This window comes from Phaethon aethereus, assembly GCF_964289735.1.
Source record: "Phaethon aethereus genome assembly, chromosome: 6".
Classification (NCBI taxonomy): Eukaryota; Metazoa; Chordata; class Aves; order Phaethontiformes; family Phaethontidae; genus Phaethon; species Phaethon aethereus.
Window position 1 is genome coordinate 12,231,818 of NC_138580.1, and position 25,844 is coordinate 12,257,661.

Below are 25,844 nucleotides of genomic sequence, written 5' to 3' on the forward strand. Positions count from 1 at the left end.
GGAAAATCCAGCAACCAGGCCATAACTTTTCCTGCCAAGTGTCAGAGAAGCCAGTGTTGCAGCAGGCGGCTAGAAAGGCTCAGGGGTCATTTAGGATGAGTGAGAGCACACTTTGCTTCAGCCATGGCCACATGCCATCCCTATGTCAATTGCACCAGAGAATTAGGGAATGAAAAATTTGCAGCCCGAAGGAGATGCCTTAGTGAATTTTGCTGCCTTTGGATGCCAAAAAACCAAGATCAAGCAGGGAACTTACAGTGAATAACTGATTTAGACCTCCCAGGGTTGCTGCAAGATGTATCCTTGGGATGAAGATGGGAATATCTGAGTTTCAAAACCCACCACAATATTGCACCCTGTTAAGGTCCAAGAGCAGACAATATATGCAAGACTGTATGTGCAAGGCTATTGTTTCCTTTGGTTATGGCTACAAATAGGGAAATAATAAGCATTCTTCAAGTGTCCCCTCTATTTAAGGATATAGTCATACAAAACCAGCAAGCTCCTCTGCATTGTCTTTCTCCCATATTTCTCACAGACTACTTTTTCTTTCCGAAAGACAGGATACAAACACAGCATGCCTCCACTGCCCTGGCAGTTTGCTTTTATTTTTTTTCTGTCAAATGATCCCAGTTCTCCAACCCATGAAGGAGTGATTAGCACCTCTTCTTTGCTCACCTTCTTATCAAAACATGGATTAAAGATGGGTGAACCGCTGGGAGAAACTGGGGGAGGAAGACGTGTAAGCAGAGTTTTCCTCATGCTAGCAGCATGCATGTCCATAGCAACCTCCTGCCGATTTACTGCCATTAGCAGTAATGTGGTTATCGCACAGCAGCTTTCTGAGACAGTTCCTTTGCTCACCTTGTCCCGCTCATCATTATTAAGCTTTTGTTTTTATCGTAACATTACTGTGCTATGCTAAATCAAGAATTCATGTTTCTCTGTAGATTAATTAAATGCATTCCTATTAAATAAGGTTTATGAACTATTCTGCATAGTAAGAAATTATGGTAAAGAATAATAAAATATGAATCTGAATCAGAACAAAAATCATGTGGGTTATTTAATCAAACCCCAATAAAACTTGTCTACTTTAATTTTCTCAAGGAATATATGTCTCTATTTGCAGTTTCTCAGATTGATTTAATTCATCCTCCATAAGCTTTGTTTCTATTCTTAGCAATCCACAGAAAAAAGTTACTGCACCTGTGTTCTATTGCATTTGCACCCTCTCAGAAGTGATATAAACGCCATTAAGCTCCCTTGATAGTTTGTCCAATACTCACAGATTATTGCTGTGGGTTTTTTTAACCCTAGGGCAATGCTGTATTACAAAATGTTTTAAAGGGAAAACAGAATGAAACATGATGTCTTTGTCATTATATTCTGCCTTATTACAGCACAGAAAACATGATTTAAAATTATCTGTCTGTTAAAGACAGCTTAGAGTAAATTTAAAAATAAATATGCATATCTAGATAAAGATAATTATGTATATGCCGTCAGGGTGAATATTTTCAGACGATTCTCACATGGTTTCTGAGAATCCTGAAGGTGAGGAAGCCCAGGGATAGCTGTTCATTTCCCAGGTGCTATGGGGAGTCTGCAAAGAAGATAAAACCAATCTTCTGGTTTTAATTTATACCAAGCTCCTATGCCCTTTTATTTAAGCAGTGCTTCATGAACCTGAACAGAAAAAAGTCCAACTGCTGCTGAGGCCAGTGTCTCTTGTAGATTGCTTACAAGTGTTACAGACAGGGTTCCCTGCGCTTTCTGTGCAGCGGGGAAGGAGAAGTTGGACTTCGACTACTTCTTTTCTGATGGAGGAATCTCACTCTCTTTTGTATTCCTCCCACAGAGTTTCCTACAAGGCAGCATGATCTAGTCCTTAGCAATTTAGATGCCCATCCTCTTCCCACCACATTCAAGTACAAAAGCCTACTCTGACATCAATAGGAAAGAGAAAGTAATATTATTAGTGCTAATTGGTTAGCAACAAATCTCTCTGAGACATACAAAGCCTATTCACAACTTGAAACAGTTGCATAGGGGAACATAAAACTGAGCATGAGAACTCCATCAAGAATCCTCAGCAACCTGCAACCAGTTCAGGACAGACTTCAGCTAGTTAAAACCAAATAACCAGTATGCTTTGGTGAATGACAGTTTAGCAACATTATTTCGCTTCTTGTATCTGTGAAAAAAAGAACTGTTTGGAAGAAGAGAGTTGTACATTCACATTGTTTCACTACCATAAGCAGCAGGCTATCTCCCCTGTACTTCCTGAGCTTCAAAGATATACTAAGATGCAATTTTAGACAAAAGCATCAGGAAGGGAGCAAAACTTTGTATATTGAAATAAAATAATAATTTCTATTTCATTTGTAGACTAAAGCCACATAAAGAAGTATTGCCAACTTCCACTGGAAGTTATTTAGCATTTACCTTCGGACCAACCTCACTGCAGTCTATGTACAGCACAGTTCTTGTCACCTGAAACAAAGGTACCGGTCTCCCATAAACTTGAAAGAAGATTTGCAAGAATCTGCAAAAGCTTTCAAGTTTTTCTACTCTAATAATTACAAAAATGTACAATTTCTTTAGCTGCTCTGCTCTAATTACTGAATGATCCCTTTTTCAGATTAGTACATTATTATTATTTACAGCTCTCTTTTGCCAGATATCTAGTTTATATCTACGTCAATATCTTTGTATCTATTGTGTTATATACTGACAGCACATAATTCAGAAGGTACATATTGTACTTCTTGACTAACTCTTCATCCGTTAAGGTGTTTTGCATTTTAAGTTTTTTGACTGAAGCATCCGAACAATTTACACAGGTGATACGCAATTCGTGGGAGCTACTTGTAGAATACTTGTTCGTTGGTTTGGGACTAATACTATGTATTATTTCAGGGTAAATGGATAGGAATCAAGCCTTACCATGACCCTGCCTTCCCTTGGAAATCTTTTAAGTTTCAGAGCTCAGATGACCTCCTGGAGTTATTGCTTTTAGCGTGTCTGCCTAAAATCATTCCACCTGAATCATTATTTTAAACAGGGGATTTGGGGGATACACAAACATTGGAAATATGTATTTTAACATAAAACAGGCCTTAATTTAAATATACAATTCTAGAAGCTGACAACTCAGTTGGACATTTGAATCATATTGTGCTGCTGTCCCCTCAGACATTCGCACACAGGTTCTTATCCTTGCTAAGAAATACAATTGCAGGCTGATCTCGCTTTTTTCTCAACCCCCTTGATCCCAGTGGAGCCCTTGTCTCCCAGACACAGAGCTCCTCGAACCAAGGGCCACTCTATTTGTACAAATGTGTTTGCAAGTTCCCTGAAAAACTGCACACAGCATCCCCGACACCCCACTGCATTTACGCACCCCATGCTACCTTTAGGCATTCTGCAGTGTAGACTGCAAATAAGCAGTACCTTGCCTATCCCCCGAATCACAAGAATATTTTGAGGTCACCACTCTGAAACGTTCAAACACTCTCTTCTTTGCTGATCCCCAATCCCACTATTGCTTCTTTCTGGAGCCCCAGTGACCTTGGGCAACATGCAGCTGACGGGATCAGGGTGTTTGTGATTCACCCAGGGACACAGGAAAAAGGGATAGACTACAGCTGGGCTCACAGAGATGCTTCTGGAACCAGTTCCAGTGGTTCCTCTCCTTAAGACCTGCCAAAGTCCTCGAGAAAAACCTCATCCTCTAATAACGGTGGAAAATTGGGAAGAGCATGGAAATGGAGAGAGAGGGCCAGTGGATGGGCAGGCAGGTGGGGAGGGAGATAACTGGAGTAAGGATGAGCATGGAGCAGGAACGATTTAATATGCAGAGGACAGAGGGAGAGAGGGTGCTGTTAAGGTGGGAAAATTATGAAGAGGTGGGATATCTGCATGGACATTGGTGATGAAATGGGAGGAAATTACCTGTTACATAATAGTTTTGTGGTAAACTGTATGTTTAATAGTTCAGGGAGATATTTCAGGATGAAGACTTGCAAAGGGTTGGGAAGTGAAACAAGAATAGGTGGGTGGAATTATAAAGGAAAAGGAGCTGATTTGAGAACTGCAAGGTGGGAATTACCGGACTTATACTGAGGAACTTCCACTAAGCAGAGCAAATTACAGGTAGTAATGTCATATGGGGTAGTAATTTTTCAAGTGTAGAAATATAGTTGTTCAAGGCCTGGAGGAACTCAAGCTTTTGGGATGTCGGCTTTTCTTTTTTTTCAGTGTGATTTACAAATCTTTAGGAAGTTAATACAATTTTCTTGGCATGATTTCTTGATCCATCAGTTTCATTAGCATTCTGCACAGTAGGAATTCAGCTCCAGAGGTGTTTTTTTCTTTTACTGTTTTTGAGATTGCAGTTTCCAAGTCCAATTTTGTCTGTTAGTAATCGCTTGGGAGATTATTATAACAGTATTTTTTTTTCATTCATTTCACATTTAATCATGTTGAACAGCAAAAGTAGATTAATAAGTTTCAAGACTGTGAACAGTTGTTTTAAGTTTCATCCTCTGATTCTCATGCAGAAACATAATCCAAACACTAAATCAAATATTTAAAATACTATTAAAGAAACAAGACATTTCTTTAGTATCAGGCTCTGGAAATCTTTAGAAAAAGCCTGCATGTTGAGCCTAAGGTACCTAATATCAATTCAAGCACATTTAGAAGCCAGTCTTTTTAAAGGTCTATCCCATACATACTGAAGGGCGCACTAAGCTCAGAACATGGTAGGTCACACTCCTCTCCAGAAGAGACCAGATGGGACAGAAAGCAAGAAGCCAGCACTGAACCTTGTAAAGGTGGGCCCACCATAACAAAAGGGCTGACACTTTTGGTGCAAGAAAAAGGCAAAGAAACAGGAAATAAAGTAAGGGACATGTCAACTGCTGAACTTAGAATGGGGATTGCAGTTGTGAGTGAAAGTGAGAGATTCAGTGGGAGACACTGAGCACAGAAACAGCTTATTTTAGGTCAGCAAACTTCTTTCATGTGTTCTGACACAGGTGCTAAGGCTGAGGCCACCACTTCCATCCCTGAGAATGAAACTGGAAATGAAGTTGTAAATAAGTTATGGCCCTGGAAATGAAACTGAAGAGAAGGAAAGGGAGAAAATCTAACGTCTTGACAGAAGACCAACAGGGGAAAAAAAATCCAATAGGTTTTACTCAAAAGCCAGAACAGTCTCTGGATGTCAAGTCATCCTCTGTATGACCAACATACCAGGTGACCTTAGCCTAATTCAACCCTGAGAAGGAGACCCTTGTCCACCTGAGACAGGACTCCCAGAGCTCACAAGACAGCCAGTCCCATGATGTAACAAGTGTTACAACATGTCTGAGCTGTTGGAGAAGGATAGAGGATGTCACAATTGCCTTAGAGAAATTACCCTATATAACTCCTTTATGTCTCTCTATATGGAGAAGCACAGACACCAAGAGTTCAAGCTTCCCTGGCTTAAGCTAGGCAATGTCCCTCAGCAGTAATTTGAGATGACTCATATTAGAAAAGGAAAAATCTGTTTTCACATCTTTATATTTTCAGCTTTCTCTGCTGTGGGAGTCATAAGTTATGCTAACATATTCACTAGAAAGCAGAGTGAGATCACTAAATTCATTTCACATAAGACAACAAGCAGTCAGGAGATAGGAAAACACCTCCAATCACTTTCAGTATCAGGCTTGGCAAAATTGAAGGCCATGATGTTTAGGTGATTTATTTATATTTTTTTTCTTCCATAAAAGAGATATGAGACAGATCCTGAGAAAAGTTTTGTAAGCATTTGCCAAACATATGATGATGAGCGTATCACTGAAGGATTTACATGGCTGTTCCATAAGTGGAAGTAAAAATGATTGCATGAGAAAGTTAGTTGAGAAATACTGAAATGAAATGGAATGGAAGATCAAAAGCAGACTTTTCAAGTAAAGACTATGCTGGAGCTAGATGACAAAAAGTGAAGCATGGTTCCCATCCTATAAAACAGGTTAGAAGAACCCTGTTTTAGAGGATAAATGCTTTTCCATGACTAAGGTCTACTTTACATCAATAATTGTTTTTCTCAGATAAGATAATTAAGGTGAAGGTGACCATATCTATGATCTAATGTTCTTTACTTCTACTGAATAATTTAAGATGAAGACATTTTACCTTCATGCTGTAACTTCATCCTTTGATGTAGTCCCAGGCCTAAGGAGACATATCTAAGACTTGTTTATTTTTCAGTCATTTCCTATATTGTTTCAAGGAACAGATTATATATTTTCAGTACTATTAATTGTTTTTTAAAGAAAATAATCCCAAACCTACTATTAAATAAATAATGTTTCCTAAATATTTCAAATGCTTTAGGTTAAGGTCTTAAAAGAGTAAAAAATACTTAGACCTCTGATAAGATCAGATTCAGAATGTTCCCAGTGGCTAAATTGGGAATACAGGTCAGCTTCCGAGCTAGGGTAAATGGAGTTGTACCGGTTTACATCAATTGTATATCTGACCCAGCTGAGATTCCATTTTAAATGGACTGTAGTATCAGGCCCATATTTTACTTAACTCACTAGAAAGATAGGAAATGCCCTTTAAGCAAAGCTCATCATTTTCACAGGCAGAAAATTCTGGCATTTTTTTAAATATCAGAGAATTCCTCCAATTGACAAAAATTATATTCAATAATAATATAAGTAAAAATTACATAAGCATGATATGTACAATTAATTACAAGGTTTGTTGTGAACCTTGTTTCTCCATCACCCCAATGCCATGTTCTGAAGCCAATCCACTGCAACGGCAACACTAAACTGGAATAACCAAGCAGTATACCAGATGTAATACATTGAATTTTTCCTACAATGTCTTCTGACAAAACTGATTCATCATACTATAGTGTTAACATTGAATCAAAATGATAATTGAAATGTCTGTGTTATTAATCACTTTGCTGATAAAAGGAGAAAGCATATGATGTAAGAAGTGGGTAGAGGCAGTTACATGTAGGTAGATTAAAGAGAGCAGATTCTAATCCCAAAGACCTAGGGGGTGAAAGCTAGATTAAAAACCCCCTTAACATATTTTAACAAATTATAGAAATCTTGTGGAAAAAAGATAGTCATTCAGTAAGAAGATGTGCAATATTCTACAGTGAGTCAGGATTCAGCAACAATATACACAACGTAAGGAATAACTGGATAGCTCACACTGTTGCAGAATGTTTTGAGGACTATTGTGACACTCAAGTTCAGCATCAGTTAACAGCACTGTGCTGTTGCAAAAGAGAAAAACATTGTACTGAGAAATATAAACAGGAGTATCGTTTATAGACAGATGATGTAATCCTTCTGTTATTCTTAGCATCACTAAGGTCTCAGCTGGATTGTTTTGTCCAGTTTTGGGCATCACATTTCAAAGATGTGTATCAGCTGAAGACTCCAGAGGAGAGTAACTAAAATTTTATGAAACACAACACACAGGCAGGATTGAGCAATCACCTCCAAGTTCATGGAGAACAGAAAATAAAAATGTTAAAATGCAACAGGGAAGATTTAAGCTGGGAGCAGGACAAACTTTTTCACAGTGAAGCACTGCAACAGATTGCTCAGGGGGATGGTAGCACCAGAGCGCAGCAGGGGCCAGCTGCTCCCTCCAGGGTGGGAAGGGGAGCCATGTGCAATGCCACAGCTGGCAGGGCCGAGACCTGCCAGCCAGGGCCCATCCCACCGCCCCCAGCAAGGGATCGGGGCAGGCCAGGGGAGGCAGCCCCAAGCCCATCAGGCAAGTTCCTGGTGATGAGGCAGGTCCAAGGTCCAGCCAAGGAGTCAACCAGCAGACTGGGATCAGGAGAGCCCACGGCCAAGCAAAGCAGGGCTGTGGTGGAACCAGAGCCTAGCATCCTATGGCATTGCTGGGGCAGGGACTGAAGACCCTGGGCTGTGCTGAAATATGGGTCCTGGGTCCAAGGACAGACACGGGAGTTATTCCAGGGGAGGCTGGTCAGGGCCATTTAGGCCACTGATGCCCTCAGGACCATGGCAGGTAGAACACCACATGGAAAGGCTGGAGGTCTTCAAGAGCAGACTAGACAACTCCTGGCAGGATGGGCACAGACGTCTCTGATCTAGCCTTGGGGCAGAAGGAGAGACCAGATGACCTCTAGGCTCACCTTCTTTATTTTGATATCTTAAGTTTGATGCCATAGGTCTGAATTATTGTACGTCTGCTGGGGCCCATAGTGATGTTCCCCCAGACATCTGGAAGCAGTGCCTTGGACAGAACGCAAAGATGTCATACCAGAGCTCTTAAAGGTCCTGGATCAAAGTGCAAGAAATATCTTCCCTGCTTCTGAGGCAAATATTTAAGATATTGATAATTTACATCCATAGGCTTTTAATTATATTTATTGTTCCAGTAATATTGTTACACTGACTACATTTTCAGTTTGGATGATCTGCTTTCACCTCTATGTCCATAAAGATTCTATATGGTTAATATAAATATAATGGATGGTGAATACTAACGCATTAGCTGTTTCTGTACAGTAAAAAGTAGATTATTTCTTCAGTTGTGTTTCCTTTGGCCCTGAAGATTTATGGTTTTCATACTCAGATCACTTGCTCACCCAAGTCATACCACTGCTGACAAAGAAAGAATATGGATGAATGAATGTCCACTAACAAATTTATAGTCAGGCCACACTTCTGTAAAATTAACATCCTTCCAGATGTTGCAGAAGTAATTATTTCCTGTACTTACACTGTTAATTTTACCTGTATTTTTATAACGTGTAATCATTACGTGCTTCCACTTTTTCTTCACATTTTACTTATGGCATGTTTTTGCTGTAATCTTTCTTAACTGCACCCACCAAACATGTGCTTCAGGCATCCAGTTAGTCTCTGATATCACTGGTGCTCCCTATATATCTAGTCCCTAATCATCACAGTACACTTCAAAAAGAAAAGCCTAGGTCAAGCCCAATTCAAGCATTTTGGGCGTGATACTGGATGACAGAAAACTTCGTCTTCCTCTAAATGGAGGCAAAATAGCATGCATTTTCCTGTGATGCTTTTTTTATTTGCACTTATCTCCAGGTGTCAAGGAGAGCTATGATGCTTGTAGGTGGACTGGCTCACATGTGGGAGGCAGTCAATCTCCCAGAAGACTTATTTGCTAGTACAATGAATATTGGACATTTTACTGAAGAAATTGAGTGGCTGAAGTTTTTAGCCCTGGTGTGTAAACTGATTGGAGTTGTAAGTTTATGCATGCTTTCTTGTTGTCCTGGCTGAATACGCTGTATATTCTGAATTTGAGTTGTTTGCATTGAAATAGAAGACCAAGAAATCACATGTTTTAACCAGCTAACCACTAACCCAGCTGCTGTTTTTAAAATCAGGAGGAAATCTTTTTTAGGAATAAGGGAATTACTTTAACTATATTCTTTCAGAGATCAATGGAGCTAGAATATATTTAGTAGGTTCTTTTGCAGCTTTTTCCTTTCCAGACAATTCACAACAGATTAAGCATTGGGGAAGACAGCTAGAGAGAAAAGGACAAAGGTTGTAAGCTTCATCTAACAATTTGCTAAAGCCATTTCTGCAACGCTATGCCATAGCTGTGAGGCTAAGCCCAAAAGTGTTCCTTTGTTTCCAGCGTCACACAGCAGATAGGACTGATTAAAAGTATCCTGGCCCTGTGCTATTCTTCACTCACTCTGAATCTGTATAGTTATTGTAGGTGACTGGACAAACTTCTTGTGTTAAAGGAAAGACATCCACACCTTTTCACTGCTACCAAATATTCAGAAAATCTCTGTCAAAGAAACAGAGATTATGAGGGAAACTTAGGACCATAACATGTTTTCAGTTACTAAGAAAAAGAAAGGGCAGGTAGTGGGTTTGGATCTAGTGGCAACTGATAGTCAATTCATATGGGGAGCAGACTGCAGTCTTCTTGCATAACCTCAAGAAACCGGAATGTAAAAGCCTATCAGTTAATGCTGACAACCCAGCAAATACAGTCACAGATTTCACTATGGATTCCGAAAAGTACTTCTCACAGCACTTAAATGCATTGCTACTTCAATTCTTTTAGCCATATAATAGAGACAGGAAAGTGGATTTGTCATTTTCTATTATCAGTAGAAGACAATCAGGTTACTAAGCTGATGTGACTAGTTAGATGTATTGGTGTGATTGATTCACCTGCAGATCTTAGAAAAGGAACTCTCTCTCTCTCTTCTCAAATACCAGTGCTGGGCAAATGTTTACATACCAGAGACTGCATAGTTCCATAATTCCTAAGTGGGGCCATTTGGAAGATTAGCAGAGCACTGGTTATAGCACTGTTATTATATTGGTATAACTGACTTTATATTTGAAAGCTTTAATACAATGAGATCAGACATGGATGTGAGCAAGACAATAGATTACACTGAGGTAATCAAGAGTGGACTTGAAGCAAAAAAAGTAGAAGAAAACAGTTCTGAATCATAGTCACAGAACCACGTAGCTTGGAAGGGACCTCCTGAGATCATCCAAATGATCTGATACAGCTCAAATGGAAGTTAAAGTTTCAAGCAGAAATTTGTGGATAAAGCTCTATTGGCTGTTTGCAGTAGAAGTATACTATTTTCGAAGTAGCTCAGAAATTATAACTTACTTATCTATGAATCTGCTCCTCAGACAACAAGAGTTACAAGATTTAAACTTGGTGGGACAAACTTCATTGACACTTGTCTTCAATACTCTCATGGCTGGTACTAATTCCAAAACCTGACTCGTGGGAAATTTGGACAAACACTCTAAATAGAGTCAATTCTCTTTAGATATTCTATTTGGTGTTCTTCTCTTGCTTCATTTCTTTTTCTAACTTAGAATGAAAGTGAGAAATGTTTTGAGAAATTCTTGTTAGAGTTTGTTCTTCCCCTAAAGCCACCAGATTCTAGATCTGCTATTAAACTTACACGCTGTGAAAATGGCCAATTTGTTTTTAAAGATCATTTTGATGTCATGGTCTATTTTATGTTTAGTAGAGCAATAAATAAATAGTGCCATGAATTTTAGCCAAAAATTACTATTTTCATACATACACTTTGACTTAGAAAACATTATTCCTGTGAGTAAGGTTGCCTTAAAAGACAAGTACAACAAAGATTCTATGAAATATCAGTGGAATTGTCCTATTTTAGGGACCATTGTCCCTAAATTGTCCTAAATTAATGTTATTTAAACAAAAACGTGCATCGATTTATCTCTAAGGAAATGACGACGCACTTTTTGGTGGTTTTTTTTTTTAAAAAAGCGGCTCATTCTTTTATGTTCACGTGGCGCCATCTTGTGGGAGTCAAAACTCAACTCATGCACAAGTACTTGTGCCGCATGTCACCAGCTTTCTGAAAAATCTGTCTTGCTATTTAAACTGTCATCAGCTCAAAAAGATCAGAACAGCTTGAATCTTAGTGATATCCTACAAGCAATAACCCTTATGATCTTGTCCTTGTGAGAACTTCTCAAGGTCAAGAGCGTTTAATGTGCTAAACCTAAATGTGGGCAGGCAGGCCAAAGCTAAGTTCTTTTGATTTTTCCCGCTATATTTACATATTAGGAAGAAGAAATTAATGGCTTATACATCCATGCATTCCAAATACATCACAAAATCAAAATTTGGCGACAAGCCTTCTGAACCATGCAGATCATGGGTCTTCCATGCAGCGAGTCCTGCTGCAGCTTTCAATATGCATGATTGAACTTGACATTGCAAACCTAGTAGAACACTTTGTAGATTATTTTCAAACCTATTTTACAATTGCACCACAGTTCTAGGGTCCATAATATCCAGCTTAATCTCCTCATTATATCTTTAACTATCAAACTGAAAAGTTCTCTACTAAATTTCTGCTTCCTTTAATAGTATTTTACTGTGATCAAGACAACCCTTAAGCCTGTTTTTGACAAAGTACCTGTTTTCTGTAGGTTGTATTTTTAAGAACATATTCATTGCTATTTATCTCCCCTTTTCTGTTTGTTATACGTAGATTAAAGGATAGGTGGGTAGACAAAAAAAATGTTTATTCTCTTTCCATTAGTGAAGTTGTAGCTTCATTTCTTAATTGCAGTTTTATGGCGTTTTGGGTACCTACCAAGATATTCTTAAGCAATAACGTTATTGGTATTCTTGGCCTACTTATCTCATAAAAAGCTCCTAATTTTATGACATACTCCCTTGTTAAGTTTACACAAATTTTTGGTTGTAACCCATTCAGAGGAAAGCTTAATATTTGTTTGTGCTAGTACTTGATGATGCTTAGGTTAGTACTTAATTAGATCACTAGACTTTGTTAGTACTTGTAGTAGGAGACTTCCAGAACTTACACTGAATGAGAACATGACTTGATTTTCCTAGGTAGGTACTGAAAAAGACCCATTTTCTGATGAAACTGGATTGTTTGACAAATGTCTTCTCACGCCTTTATTAGCTTCATTGTGTTTGTTTTCTCTCTTTCCTGAAATGAAAGAGCTTTGTTTTACTTTATCTGAGAATTGTTCCCTCAAAAATCATTGGTCCCCGAAAGCTATCTTTTAAGTATATTTATTTCTTCACCATTATTAAGCACATCAGTCTTGTCTACAGTTTGCTGTATCACCCTGGTATTTCAACTTAAACTGTAAATTATTTAGGGTAAGAATAAGCTTTTTGTTATGTTCAGTGACACGTCATGCAACATGGACACCACCTCAAGCATTGAGATTGCAAATACAACCACATATATGTTTTAATTATTCATCATTCAGGCAGCTTTTCCCTGGTTAATGATTTTGAGTCTCTTCAGCCACATGTGTTTTCGTCCTGTGTTACATTGGTCCTGCCACTATTCTTTACATTATGCCCAATTTGTCAACCACTTTCTGGTAGGGAGAGGATGTTCTGTCACAGTAGGCTTAATATTCAGTTAGTTTGTAACATGTTTTCTGCATAGATGGTCCAATGCACGATGACCTGTGTTAAGCCATCATATCCCACTTCACACTTCGTTCTGTTTCACTACTTGGACATCCTTGTACAGTATTTGTAAAGGCAATTTATTATTCTTCCTCACTAACAACAATATAATCCTTATTTCTTTACATGAATTAATTGTGTAGATATGGCACAACCTCAAATTTAAGATAAATCATGGAAATCCAAGAAGTCCCCTTCACCTATTCAGGACAATGCTGCTTATCACTATACTTTTATTTATGTTGCATTTGCTAGATTTTTTTTTAATTGCCTTTAGCATTACTTCTACACCAAATAGTGTTGGAACCTGGAAGATTGCTACAGTTTATTTTCCCAAAGGCTGAGCAAACCTGGCCTCAGCCAAATCCAAAATCATGCCCCTGGAAATGTTTGGGGAATGTTAGTTACCTGTCAAACAGGAAAATATTAAATTGGCTTAATGAAATGCAATGGAATGAAATGGAATTTAATTTTCTCTCTGAAGCACAACTTGATCATGAGTATGAATAACAATATAATATTATGTATGAATGCAGCACATGACATTGAAGCATTTCAGTATGTAAGACAAAGAATAAGCTTTTTTTAGAATCACAATTTTACCATAACAACCAGACAGGTCCAGAGATATTCAATTATTTCCTAAACTGTTTCAACAGAGAAAGCCAATGTCAGTCAGAAAAAATATCTAACTGGTCTAATAGCTAACTCTATGCTCAGAATACATTGCTGCTAACTCTTGTAGTTTTATCACAAGTCTCATGACAGCTTGGACTTTTCTTTAAAGACTGACCACTTGGAGGTCTGTGACTTAATGATAATTTTAATTCTTTATGCAATTTTTTCATACTTATGAGTCCATTTTTAAAAATTATTTATAAGACAATTGTGCTATTTCATCCATCATTTCAAAAGGGTTCAGCTGACAAGAATGGAACTAGATAGCCTTCTGTATTAATCTTCCTTTTGTTGAAAAAATGGTGTTCTATGTTATTCCTCAAATAATATGTCAATCGAAGGATGGAACTGTGGTTTGGAGGGGTTATCTGTTACTTGTTGCTAAACAACTTGGGATAATTCTTCCTTAATTATTTAAATTGCTGCACTCACGTCTATCAGTTCAATGAGAATTTATCCATAAACTTCCATAAACCTCCTTAAAAAAAAAGCATACAAATGGTTCTGGCACTGGTTTGGTAGTTGCCACATCTCTTTTTGAGTCCTTTTCATCTTCTTCCATTTTTCTAGTTTATATTCCTTCCTTCAGCTGTTCTATTACATTGATCTTATTTTAAATTTTTCAAAGCGAAAAATTGAAGCAGTCTCCAAATTCCTGTCAGAAAACCCTTCTGGGTTTTTTTGACAAGACAATAAATACTTTCACAAGATAGTTTTACTTCAAGTTCTACATAGTTTCAGTGCATATGTTAACACAGTAATACCTAGTAACAATACAATTTACAATATTTACAATACAAATACAATGTGGGAGAGCACAGGTGTTGAATATTTATATGCACTTCTGCTGTAGTACTCTTAATAACGTAGTAATGTTACCACATTTTCAGCCTAAGTAAATGTAATTGCTTTCAATGCTACGTTTTCAGAAGATCTATTTATTCAGCTTATAAAAGCAGAATACTAATATGCCTCTGTGTGTGTGTGAAAACTGAGGCACCATCCTTCACGAGCCATGTACATGGCTGTTTTCAGCGACTGCCAGAGAAGATTTAACACTAGTTGAAAGCCAGCATGGGGAACAAAGAACCGATGGTTTTAGTCTGTACACAAAATATCAACCGTTCCCTTTGACTCGAAAACAGCATTTTTACCTTTTGTGCCCCTGAGGACTTGCAGATCACGGACTGCACAGGCAAGCATGAGGTAATTTTATGAGCAGTCCGCCACGCAGATGTCCGAGTTTTCCTTCAGGGCCCACCTATCTGCAAACCCCCTTTATCATGTATTTTAAAGTGCACAGAGTCCCTGCCGCTGCCGAAGGATCCCTAAGACACTGGAGAGCACGCCATGCCAAGACAGCACTGAAATGGGAACAAGCAGCTACGGGAGGTGATTTTTTTTTTTTTTTTTATGAAGCGGAGAAGAAGGTGCCGGGTCTGCTCGGCGGAGGCGGGGGCGAGGCGCGAGCACTGAACCCTGACACGAACGGACAGTGACCCACTCCCCAACAGCCACAACGGCCAACTGCCTCACGGCCCGCCTTAGCCCCGCCCACTCCCCTTCTCTCCTCCGATTGGCTCCTCAGCTCCCATTCTCCGCCAATCCCCGACCGCGCTCCACAAACGCCGCTCTTTCCGCTTCCCGCGCCGGCTGCCGCCCGCGCGCAGAGAGGAGCTTCCAAGCGGGGCGGGTCAGGGGGCCGTTAGCCCCGCCCCTCCCGTAACGTCCATCCTGTCCGTCAGTCAAGCAGGCTCAGGATTGGTCGGCGCAGGTCGCGGGCCCCCCGGGCGGTGCAGAGCGAGACGGCGGATGGCCCCGCCCCTCCGTCGGCGGGGACGGAGCCATGGCCAGGCCGGGGACTGCGCGGCACTGCAAGGTGCGTGCGGGGCGGGAGCCTGGGGGGAGCAGGGCTGTTCGGAGCCCTTCCTCGCCCGCAGTCGGGTCTCAGCCCTCTCTTTAGGTGCCTGATTAGACCCCTGATTTGCTGCGAGGGGGTTGTCCCCGCCGAGCGCCGGGCTGGCCGGGCTGCGTAAACGACTCCTGAGGGGCAGCCGGGCCTTCCGGCACCGAGTGCATTTGCTTGCCGGCGCTTAGCCCGGCAGCCCTTCCTCAGGGCCCAGCGCGCCGATGTGCGTCGGTAAAGGGGCACGGCAGCAAGCTTTCCCTTCAAGGGTTTATCCACCTTGGTGTACCGATGGTTTGGGCAGTGACGGTGGTTTGTTCTTAAAATTCCCAAAATCTGGGTGCGCGTTTATAGAGCTTGGTTTCAGTCTGGAACGTATGTTTGTATGTCAGCCCTTGACTGGGTCACTAAGTGAATTACTGTATCTGTAGGATGCTGCGGAAATTAATGAAGCTTCATGCTGTAAAGGCACGTTTTGTGAAATGAAAGCTACACGATTCAGGCCCTCATGGCAGCGGTGGGCCAGCTCCTTGTTCTGAGAGCTGTAAATTACCTTTCGCTGATCTGCCTCAGCCAAAGTCCTTCGAATTAGTGGGTAATGGTAGTCTTCAATTACGTTGTGAAATTGGGTAATGAAAATCAAAGTATATTTCTGTAATCAACAGGTACTGTCTTCTGGAAGGCTAACAGGAGCAGCTAAATTAACAAATGGAAGAAAACAGTAAGATCTTAATCATGAATACTAAGATTGAGTGTGCATGTGAGCATTTGGGAACCATATATTTGTCATACCTCACAACTAGCCAAAAATCCTTTGTATATGTCAGAAAACATTTTTAGCTTAGAGGTAGTACGGCCAGGTTCTGAGCAGCCCGTGAATAGACAGACACAAGCTGAACAGAAATTTTGCCTATAGAAACACAGGGTTGACGCTCTTTCTGTGTTTTATGTATAAAAGATTGAATTTGTGTAGTTACTAGCCATACGTAAGACTGTTGATGAAAGACTGAGTTCTCCTTTGACATAAGCTGTTAATATCTGCTAAACCTGTTTGTCGCAGCAATGCGAAGTTTTCAGAAAGAGAAGATATTTTGTTTCTTGATGAAATTAATCTAGTTTGCTATTATTGAATAAAAGTAAATTTTTACTTTGCTGCATATTAGGGGGTAGTATAAACAGTGAATTTGACTTTTTCAGGTTTGGTTTAAGAAAAGGATGTCATTCTGATGTGGAGTCTGGATACTCTCTCTATTCCACTGACTCTGATGATCAGGTAATTAAATGACTTTTTAATACGGTCATCTCTGTTACCTAAAGAGAAGGGAAATTAGAATACCTTGAATAATAGAAGAAAAACAGGTTAATTTAGATACTACTGCATCTGGACTAGAAGTAGCTCCTGCAAAGCTAGCAAGAGTGTTTAGGCTGCATCTTGCAGATACATGCAAATTGGCTTTGTGTGCGGTGAGTTTGGCTCGGAAAAATCTCATTAAGGCACAGGATATATTTGCAAACACAGCTGTGCTGTTTATGGACCAGAGCTGGCCGTGGCAGTATAGCCATAGTTGTTGTGCCAAAAAGAGTGACTTGTATGGAGTCGGTGCTGCAGCGCTTTTTTCTGTGTAGTGCCGAGTCACTTATCTCCAAAATAGAAATAGGCTGTAGATAATAACTTAACTGTACATGGAAATAAAAATAAAAAGCACACACATGCAATTATCAAAACATAAAATCCAGCAAATGGGCACGTGTGCAACAACATAATTCAGGTTTTTTTGCAAAATTTGCGTGTTTGCAAACTTTTGTGTAATTGCAAATTAATACTTGGAAAATTACATGTTTTTGCTGGTTGTCAGTCGTTCTTCAGGTGACAGTGTGAGGAATGCTCCCCTCTCAAATAGTATCTCGGTTTTCTGAAAAAAACCAGGGATACTCATTTTCTGACTGCAGTATTCTTTGTGCAGGTTGATACTATTCATAATGGACTTGACCGTTGTGCAGCTTTACTGAAGAATATCTTACAAAATGAGGCTACAGGTTGTACCTATTGAAAATTTAAGTTATATTTTTAGTTTTTGTAAGACTGTTTTCATTTTGTTGACTAGTTTTTGTCTTGACTAATATTAGGAAGGGAGACTATCCATAAACAAGCTGGGAAAACAACTTCCATTAAAATTACTTCCAAGCCTTTGCTAACCAAAGGAAACACTTCCACGAAGAAAGGGTTGAAAAAAAACCTTACTCCTGCCCATGTCCGAAAAGAAATTGGTAAGTGGGCTTTCTTGGGCTTGCTTTTTTCCCCTCAAACTAGATTGAGAGACTCCTCAACTTATTGAGGAAATAAAACAAGGCTTCAGATAATTGTTGTTGTTTGTTACAGGTTGATCCAGGGTTGGATCCACAAAAGGATGTAGGCTTTACTCATTGCCTTTTAGAAGCCTTAAATGTTTACTAAACTGTTACTGAAACTCACAAATGTTTGAGCTTCAGGTACAAGGAAGAAGAATTTGAGTGCCTTTACAAATACCAACATCATCAAGTTTAGCTGGCAGGAAGTGTGGAGGGGAATGATAATAGCCATGCCCCATTTCTCTTGGACAGTGAAGCATTACGGTGCTTGGTCTGTGGGATACGCGGCTATAAACTGTCCTGGAGTTAGGTGTCCAGCCTGGCTTTTCTCATAGTTCAGTTTCTGGAAGCAGGAAAGTGTTGTAATAAAGACTAAGAACTGAAATGGCTTGGTGTCCAGAGCACTTGAATGGAAAGGTAGATGGTCTAGGCTGAGTTGCTGTCAGTTGAAATATTTCACTTTTTATTAGTGTTTCTCCCTCTCTCCACCCCATTTCTTTTGTGTGATTTCTAATCCAGTAGACAGGTGGGGCCTGTAGACTAGGTGTGTAGCAGAATGTCTACTTTGTGCACTGTAGAAGTTGAGTGCCCAGCTGATATCTTTCCAACACTGTAAAAATACGGAGTTTTAATGATACCCAACATAAGAACATTAGGTTTGGAAGGTTATTTGGTATGGGTTATTTCGAATAACCTAAAAACTTAGGAGGCAGCTAAGCAGAGATTTTAAGAATTGCATTTTAGAGCTGGCCTTCTGTAGGATTAAATCTCTCTGCTTCCTTCAAGGACAGCAGTCTGTCCACTGGGTTAAGTTGCTCTGTCTAGAAGAAAAAAATGATGGATTAATTTGCTGGTGAGTAAAAATCTGACTGGAATCTTAGGCTGTAGGGTCTTTTGGTGTGTTTTTTTTTCAAAGGAACCTGCCAGAATCTGCTTGACAACACAACATGTTTGTAGATTGAGAAGACAGACGACTTCAGCTGAGTTCTTTCTTTCTCTATAGTGCCAATATCAAATAGAAAACTTACGTCGTCCACCACACCTACTACTGAGAAAGAACTTTACAGTACAGCACAGAATCAGATGGTTCAACCACTTCATGTGCCTTGCACTCAACACTCTTCTGTGATGCACCAGAAACTGTGCGAGCATGTGCAAACTCAGATGTCTCTGATAAGCAGCCAACCACCACAGAACAGTAATGAAATTCCTACTGTAATTCCTTTTCCTACCTCAAATCACGGTTAGTGGAACTGTTAATGTAGAGCCTGTATTTTACTGTATGAATTTTGTCTGAAACAGTCCTGATCTGTGAGTGTTTTCTTTTAGGATGTCAAAATGCTACATCTTTGAGTTATCAGTTACCTACCTCAGCTCTGTCCCTGCAGCATTCAGCTAATCCCTTATCTACTCAGTCAGTAAGTAAAAGTTTGATTCTGACTATTAATAAACATTTTAAATTAGCACTGCCTGTTTATTTATACACTTACTTGTGTGGGGGTTTTCTTGGGTTTATGTAATAATTTTCCTTAAAGAAAAAAAGTACATTTTTCAACCTATACTGATGAACAGAATAAATAATGAGAGAAAATACTGCTATTTAAAATACATTTTATGTGGACACAAAAAAGTGAAATTAGAGGCATTTCAGCTGGCTGCTTGTTTCTGCATAATGAATTCTGTAATGGAGAGCAAACATGGAAGGTGCACGAAATTCATTACTGTTAATAATTATGTTCTCAGTAACACATATTAGGATCATTAAGCAACTCCTGATAAAAGAAATCAAATCTCATATGTAGCTTTTCCCTGCCAATGAACAAGTTGATTATTTTTTCAGACACTGTGTTATCTTAGAGCCACATTTTAAAATACTTGTGTATTTCAGCATATAGAATAGAACTAATGGAGGGTACAAACTGCCAGGTTGGGAAATGTGGTAAGGAGCTTGCACCTTGAAACTGTGAGATTGTGGACTTACCTTCCATCTGTACACAGTCCATATATAGTTAGTGCTGTCCTTGTCTTTTAAGAAATTCATTTATTTAAAATATTGAAAGGTAACAGTCTTGTCTTTTTTTTCTTCCCTGTTCTGGTTTGATTCAAGGAATGAGGGTTCATAAAGAAAAAAAAAACCCCGAAACAAAACATTGCTGAGGTTTTTTTCTTTACAGGACAGCTGTAAAAAAGAACTGTGTTTTAATCTTGCCAATAGCATGTAAGATAAAGGTAATCTAAACCAGATTTACATTTTAATTACTCCTTAAGGTACTGGAGAATTGTGCAATTAATGAGCTGTAGTTGCTTTTGTAATTTGCAAAGAATGATCAAGGCTACGTTGAGTCAGACAAGGGGGTTTTGGCTTTTCTTTAAGATTTTTTTAAAATCATGCTAATTTTTTGTTTAATATGAGTATTCCTTATGCAGGACGTTCCTGTAGACAGTGGCAATGAATGTGTGCCAGAGATGGGAAGACCTGTGGTTTGCCCGGTAGTTTCTGCTGTTCCTACTACTGCTGCGCAAATACAGTCTGCCGCTACTTTTCCTAGCGTGATCCCTTGTATAGCATCAGGTGCATCAAGTAACTCTACAATGCCTACACTCATCCCATCATCTTCTGGCAGAGAGACAACCCCAAACCACGAGCAACAGATAAAAGAAGTGGATTTGATAAGATGCATACGAGCTCACCTGGCTCTGTTACAATCACATGAAATGATGAACAGCAGGACTGAACAGAAGCATCATCATTGTCCAGCAAAGCATAATGCTTCAAGTAACAAGGAGGAGGATACTTCTGAAGAACACAGTGAGGACATGGTCAGTGAAGAAGATGAATTGAATGTACTTGACATAGCCCCAGTGAGAGATACAAGCTGTAAGGCAAGTTTTGTGAAGAAAGTTCTGAAACCTAGAAGAGAAAGCCAAGAAGAAACAGCCCATAAAGTTAAGACTGTAAAATATCTTCTGGGAGAGCTCAGAGCGCTGATAACAGATCAAGGTGAGGACATTTTCATTGTGCAGTAGAGTGATTATATACAAATAACACAAGAGTTACATTAAATGAGTGAGCACTTTGGTTTCTGGAAGTTGTACGTCAGATGATATGTGACATCTTAGAGTAGTTTTCCACGACTTCAATAGCTTCATGTTTCACTCTGCATAAGTATTAAATTATTTTTTGGGGTATTTTAATGTTATTGTAACAGCTAGGATAAAGATTGTTCTCATTTCATATACAGTGTTTTCCCCTGAGAAAGGCAGCAATGTAGACAGATTGCAACAGCAATCCCACCAAGGCTTGGCAGAGAGATGGTGGGTTGTGATTTATCAAGAACCTAAAGCATAGTTCTCATAGTTAAGCTTAAAAATTTTAAATAAATATAGTTGAAATAAAGATGAGTTTTTACTGAGGGGGGAAAAAAAAAGTAGATACTATTCTATCACTTTGTAGGTTGCTTAATGGCATATAGAATATTACTGTCATGTTACAGGTTTATATGTTTATGGGGTCTTTTTTTCCTTCATCTTGTGCAGATGATTTGGAAATGTTAAGGTTGATGAGTGAAATAGAAGACGGCATATCAGTACTCCCAGCTGTAGCGGGAAGTACGAATGTACAAGCTGAAATAGCACTAGCCTTACAGCCTCTCAGAAGTGAAAATGCCCAGCTGCGTAGGTTAGTAACTTGTCAGTGATTCCATATTTGCTGTAAATGTGCCTAAAGCATCTTCTAACTGGTCTGTTCTAAATTGCATATTTCAGCATTGTCATGGTGTAAGTATTATGACCCATTCTTGTCTGTGCAGTATTTATATATTAGAAAGTGTGTTGGTAAGGCTGTATAGTTTAAAAATAAATAATTAACACATAGCAAGACATCAGTTAATGCTCATGTTTTAGTAGCATCAGTTACATCGTGATTAAGCCGTTATCTATGTGGGATCAATGTATCATTCTGTCTGAAAACTGCAGTAACAAGGTAGTTAGCCTGCTTATATTCTTTTTGTAGTGTATTCTCAAATGCAAAAATGGTGCTCATTTCAGGGGAGCTCTCACATATGTAACTAGGTAGCACTTTACTTCAGAACAGAGGGAGAGGTATTTGCCACAACTTGCAAAGGGTCTTTTGTGTTGAAGAAAGATAAGAATAAGAAAAATGCATTGTTAAAACGTTTTTATATTTTGGAAACATTCTGTGACATTTAATTCTCTGTAGCACCTTCTTACCAAACTCATTGAAAATGCAGTGGTTTTGAACTTACTCTGAACTGTCTGAATTTGTGCTTTTTCACAATTTACATGTAGGAGACTAAGAATATTAAACCAGCAACTCGGGGAAAGAGAAAGAAGTGAGAAGATGTCTGGACAGAGCTGCAGCTATGAATGTAAAGTACTAATAGGGAATGACGCTTGTTAGCGGCATTTTTGTTAAAGCTTTATTTAAATAGATACAGACATATAAAGAGATATATATCTCTAAAAATAAAAACTAACAAGACATATTGTGGCCTTTAGTGGCAACTGAACTAAGTGTTTTGTGTCTAATCATGCAAACAGTCATGCATTTGCGTGGATTGTTGTGCCTATTTAGAATGCACATAGTGGGACTCAGTTCTTCAGCTGATTATTTTTCCTTATGTGCCTCTTAAAATGAAGATAACAGATAATTAAGAAGAAAGCTTGAGTTTTATCTTACTGCCTCAAAAACCCCTTCTACCTGAAAGCAAAATTCGTATTACCAAGTTTACTTAAAAACTTAGTTTGATTTAAAAATTTAAACTTTAAATAAAAAGCACACAAAACACTTAGATTTGTTATGTTTTACTTTTGGTAGTAGTTTCTTTGCAGTCCTTGAATGTGATGCTCCAGAGTCAATTGAAAGAATCACTGAAAGGCCTTGAGTCACTGCAGGCTAAAAATGAAGAACTACTTAAAATAATAGAAAGTCAGAAAGAAGAAAATAAACATCTTGCAAAAGATATTCAAGATAAAGAAGAAGAATTGCTTGAAAACAAACAGCATTATGACATTCATTCTACCAAGCTCAAGATTGGTACGTGTTTTGAATTGGTTTATTCTTCATGTAATGTTTTAAAACTTAAAAGAAATAATTAGGTAAATTATTTTTGGCATTTTAGAAGTGGAAGAGGCATTAGCAAATGTGAAGAGCCTTCAGTTTAAGCTGGAAGCTTCAGAGAAAGAAAATAAGATTTTGGGCATAACATTACGTCAGCGTGATGCAGAAGTTAACAGACTGCGTGAATTAACCAGGTACTATTGGCTGAGCAATTATTTTTGCCTCTTGACATGGCTTTTCTTTTTTCTCTTTCTTCTCTCCCCCACCACCCCCCCCCAGCTTTGGATTATTATAGTCTTAGTATCTTGGTGGTAGGAGGTCATGTAGGCTAAAACTTCTCTTTGTAGTTACTTTTGCTACAATGGTGCTGTAATTTTGTTAAAACAGAGTTGTCATGCTCCATGACTTGAGTTCTGTTGTGAAGTAAAATGCTATCTGCTGGAACTTGTGTGAAGTTCAACTCTTAATAGCAGACCTGCCATATAAGGAGCTCTATGGGAAGTGTGTGGACCTGAAAACCCACTGATGTTTCCCTTGAAGCTGTAGAATTTGGAAACTAACTCTTAACCTAAATTAAGTAGGGATATTTTTTTTTTTCCTTTCTTTCTCTACGCTGGTTCAGAAATCGGTCTGTTTTGAGAACTCACGGAAAGATCTGTCTTCAGGACCCACAACAAGCTCTTCCTGTGGGAATGAGCAGTCCTTTCTTTAACTGTACACACATTTGAAGTAGATTATGTCCAGATATTAATTACAGGTAAAGGTGGGCATTCTTGAATCACCGAATGAAGGTGGTGTCACTCACAGCTTTTTAGAACTATTACTGTGAGCTTATTTCACCATGGTCTTTTATGATGAGTATGATGGCAAGCTGGGAGACTTAAATAGCTTTTTGCACATGCAGGGTGGTGTGTACTTAAAATCTGTTTGGACTTATGTGCACAGGAAGTTAAACTGTTGTCTGTCTTGTTTATAGATGATACTGATTAGAATGGCGGAGTATTTTTAGTCAACACTTTAGATTCTTTAGTAGACATTTAGATACATTACACACTTCAGTGACTATTATACTGACCACCAGATGGTAGTATAATGATGTCTTATTACATGTGTATATGTATATGCTATCTACATAAGCATTTAAGTGTTCATTTCTTTTGATGTAGCAAGCAGAAATTGAGAAGAATTATTTGTTTTATTTTCTATTTAGATGCAGTGGGAAGAATAATTTTGGAAAAACTTTGTCACTTATTTTGATAGCTGTTTCTATATGCTTTGTAACAGTTTCTTGACATCAGTTTATTTTGTAGTACTCAAAGCAGGTAAATTGGGAATAATCTTGAGAACTTCAGTGAGTTGTGCTGTTTTAGTTGTTTTGTAGGCGCATTTCTGTGAGCTGAAGAAAGAAATTCAAGAAACTTGGAATTGGTTCACATTTATATTACGTTATATGACAACATACAGAAAGATAATTTTAACTTTGCTGCAGCCTGATAAATCTAATGTTTTGGTTTTATAGAAAAATATTTTTTTAGTGACTATTTTTAAAAAAAATCTGATCAATTGATCTTATCTTAACAGAACCTTGCAGGGCAGTATGGCCAAGCTTCTGTCTGATCTCACAGTAGACAACATTAGACCCAAACCTGAAAAAGGTCTCTCGAAGTCTCTTTTGGAAGACCATGAAAAGCAGATGCAACCTGATCCATTTCCTGGGAATACTTCAGTAATGACTTACCTTAAAAAATTAGAAATGGATCATATTTTGACAGATGCAGAACTTCAGTTCTCAAATAAAAGTGGAGAATTAGAAGTGCGAAATCTAGCCTATGAAAAGTTTGCTGCTGAAGGGGGTAAAATAAACAGTACATTCTCAGAAGAAGGAACATCAGCTCCCAGAATACTACTAACCTCACCGAAGCAAGATGCAGAAACAGTTAGTGATTCTGGGACTTTACTAGATGACCAAAACAAGTTGGATGAGACTGTTTATATTCCATTGACGAGCAGTGCCTCTAAAAAGCAGCAGCCAATCTCTGAAAGAAGTGGTGTGCTGCCCCAAAGTAGAGGGGCTTGTAAGATGTTGGACTACTACTGTGAGCTCTCAAACTCTGTGCAGCAGAATGGACGTGAGATCGCAAAGGATCCAACTGTTCTGGATAAATTAAGTGCTGGGTACAGTGTGAAAAAGACTATGGAAAACACACTTGAAGTTACAGGGGATAAAGTGAAGCTGGAAGGAGAGAAGGTCCAAGTGAGGCCAAAAGGCACTCCAAGTGGAGCTGCAAAAGACTTCATAGACAAACCAGACCAACTTCAGCCTGGTACATACCATCAAGTACCGATGCTATTTCAGAAAGAGATTGCTCAGAAGAAAGGCGGTGAAATAGCTGATTTTAGTTCTATTTTATTTGATGATATGTCAGGAAAGTCTGTATGGAGTGCATCCTCTTTCTCAACATTTACTTCTCGAGATGAAGAGGACTTTAAGAATAGCTTAGCAGCCTTGGATGCCAACATAGCTAGGTTACAAAGAACTCTGCAAAATAGCATTATGAAACAATGAGTATGAGAAAACAAAATGGGGTGCACTTGTTTGTACTATTTAGGTGTCTCTGAAGTACATTAATAAGTATGGTACGGATGCAAATATTTGTATTTTTTGGTATGAAATGACTTGTTCCTAGCTGTTTAAATTATGTATGGGATTTGTTCCTCAATAAGTTATGGTGCTACTTCCCTTGATGTGTACAACTTGAAATATCTGGTATATAGGCCCTTTTTTAAATTATGACTTAT

At 38.8% G+C, this 25,844-nt stretch overlaps 1 protein-coding gene across 1 annotated transcript; it reads left to right on the top strand.

The window, feature by feature from the left end:
- Positions 1-15,553: 15,553 nt before the first annotated feature.
- On the top strand, positions 15,554-25,611 carry CCDC14 (coiled-coil domain containing 14; the record flags this gene model as incomplete). The annotated part of the gene is made up of 13 exons (XM_082001725.1): positions 15,554-15,589; positions 16,282-16,337; positions 16,814-16,889; positions 17,581-17,653; positions 17,744-17,884; positions 18,969-19,208; positions 19,295-19,383; positions 20,393-20,966; positions 21,503-21,644; positions 22,274-22,353; positions 22,803-23,021; positions 23,107-23,239; positions 24,627-25,611. The coding sequence occupies exons 1-13, from the start codon at positions 15,557-15,559 to the stop codon at positions 25,609-25,611; spliced, it is 2,841 nt and encodes a 946-aa protein (XP_081857851.1). The 5' UTR covers positions 15,554-15,556.
- Positions 25,612-25,844: the final 233 nt, after the last annotated feature.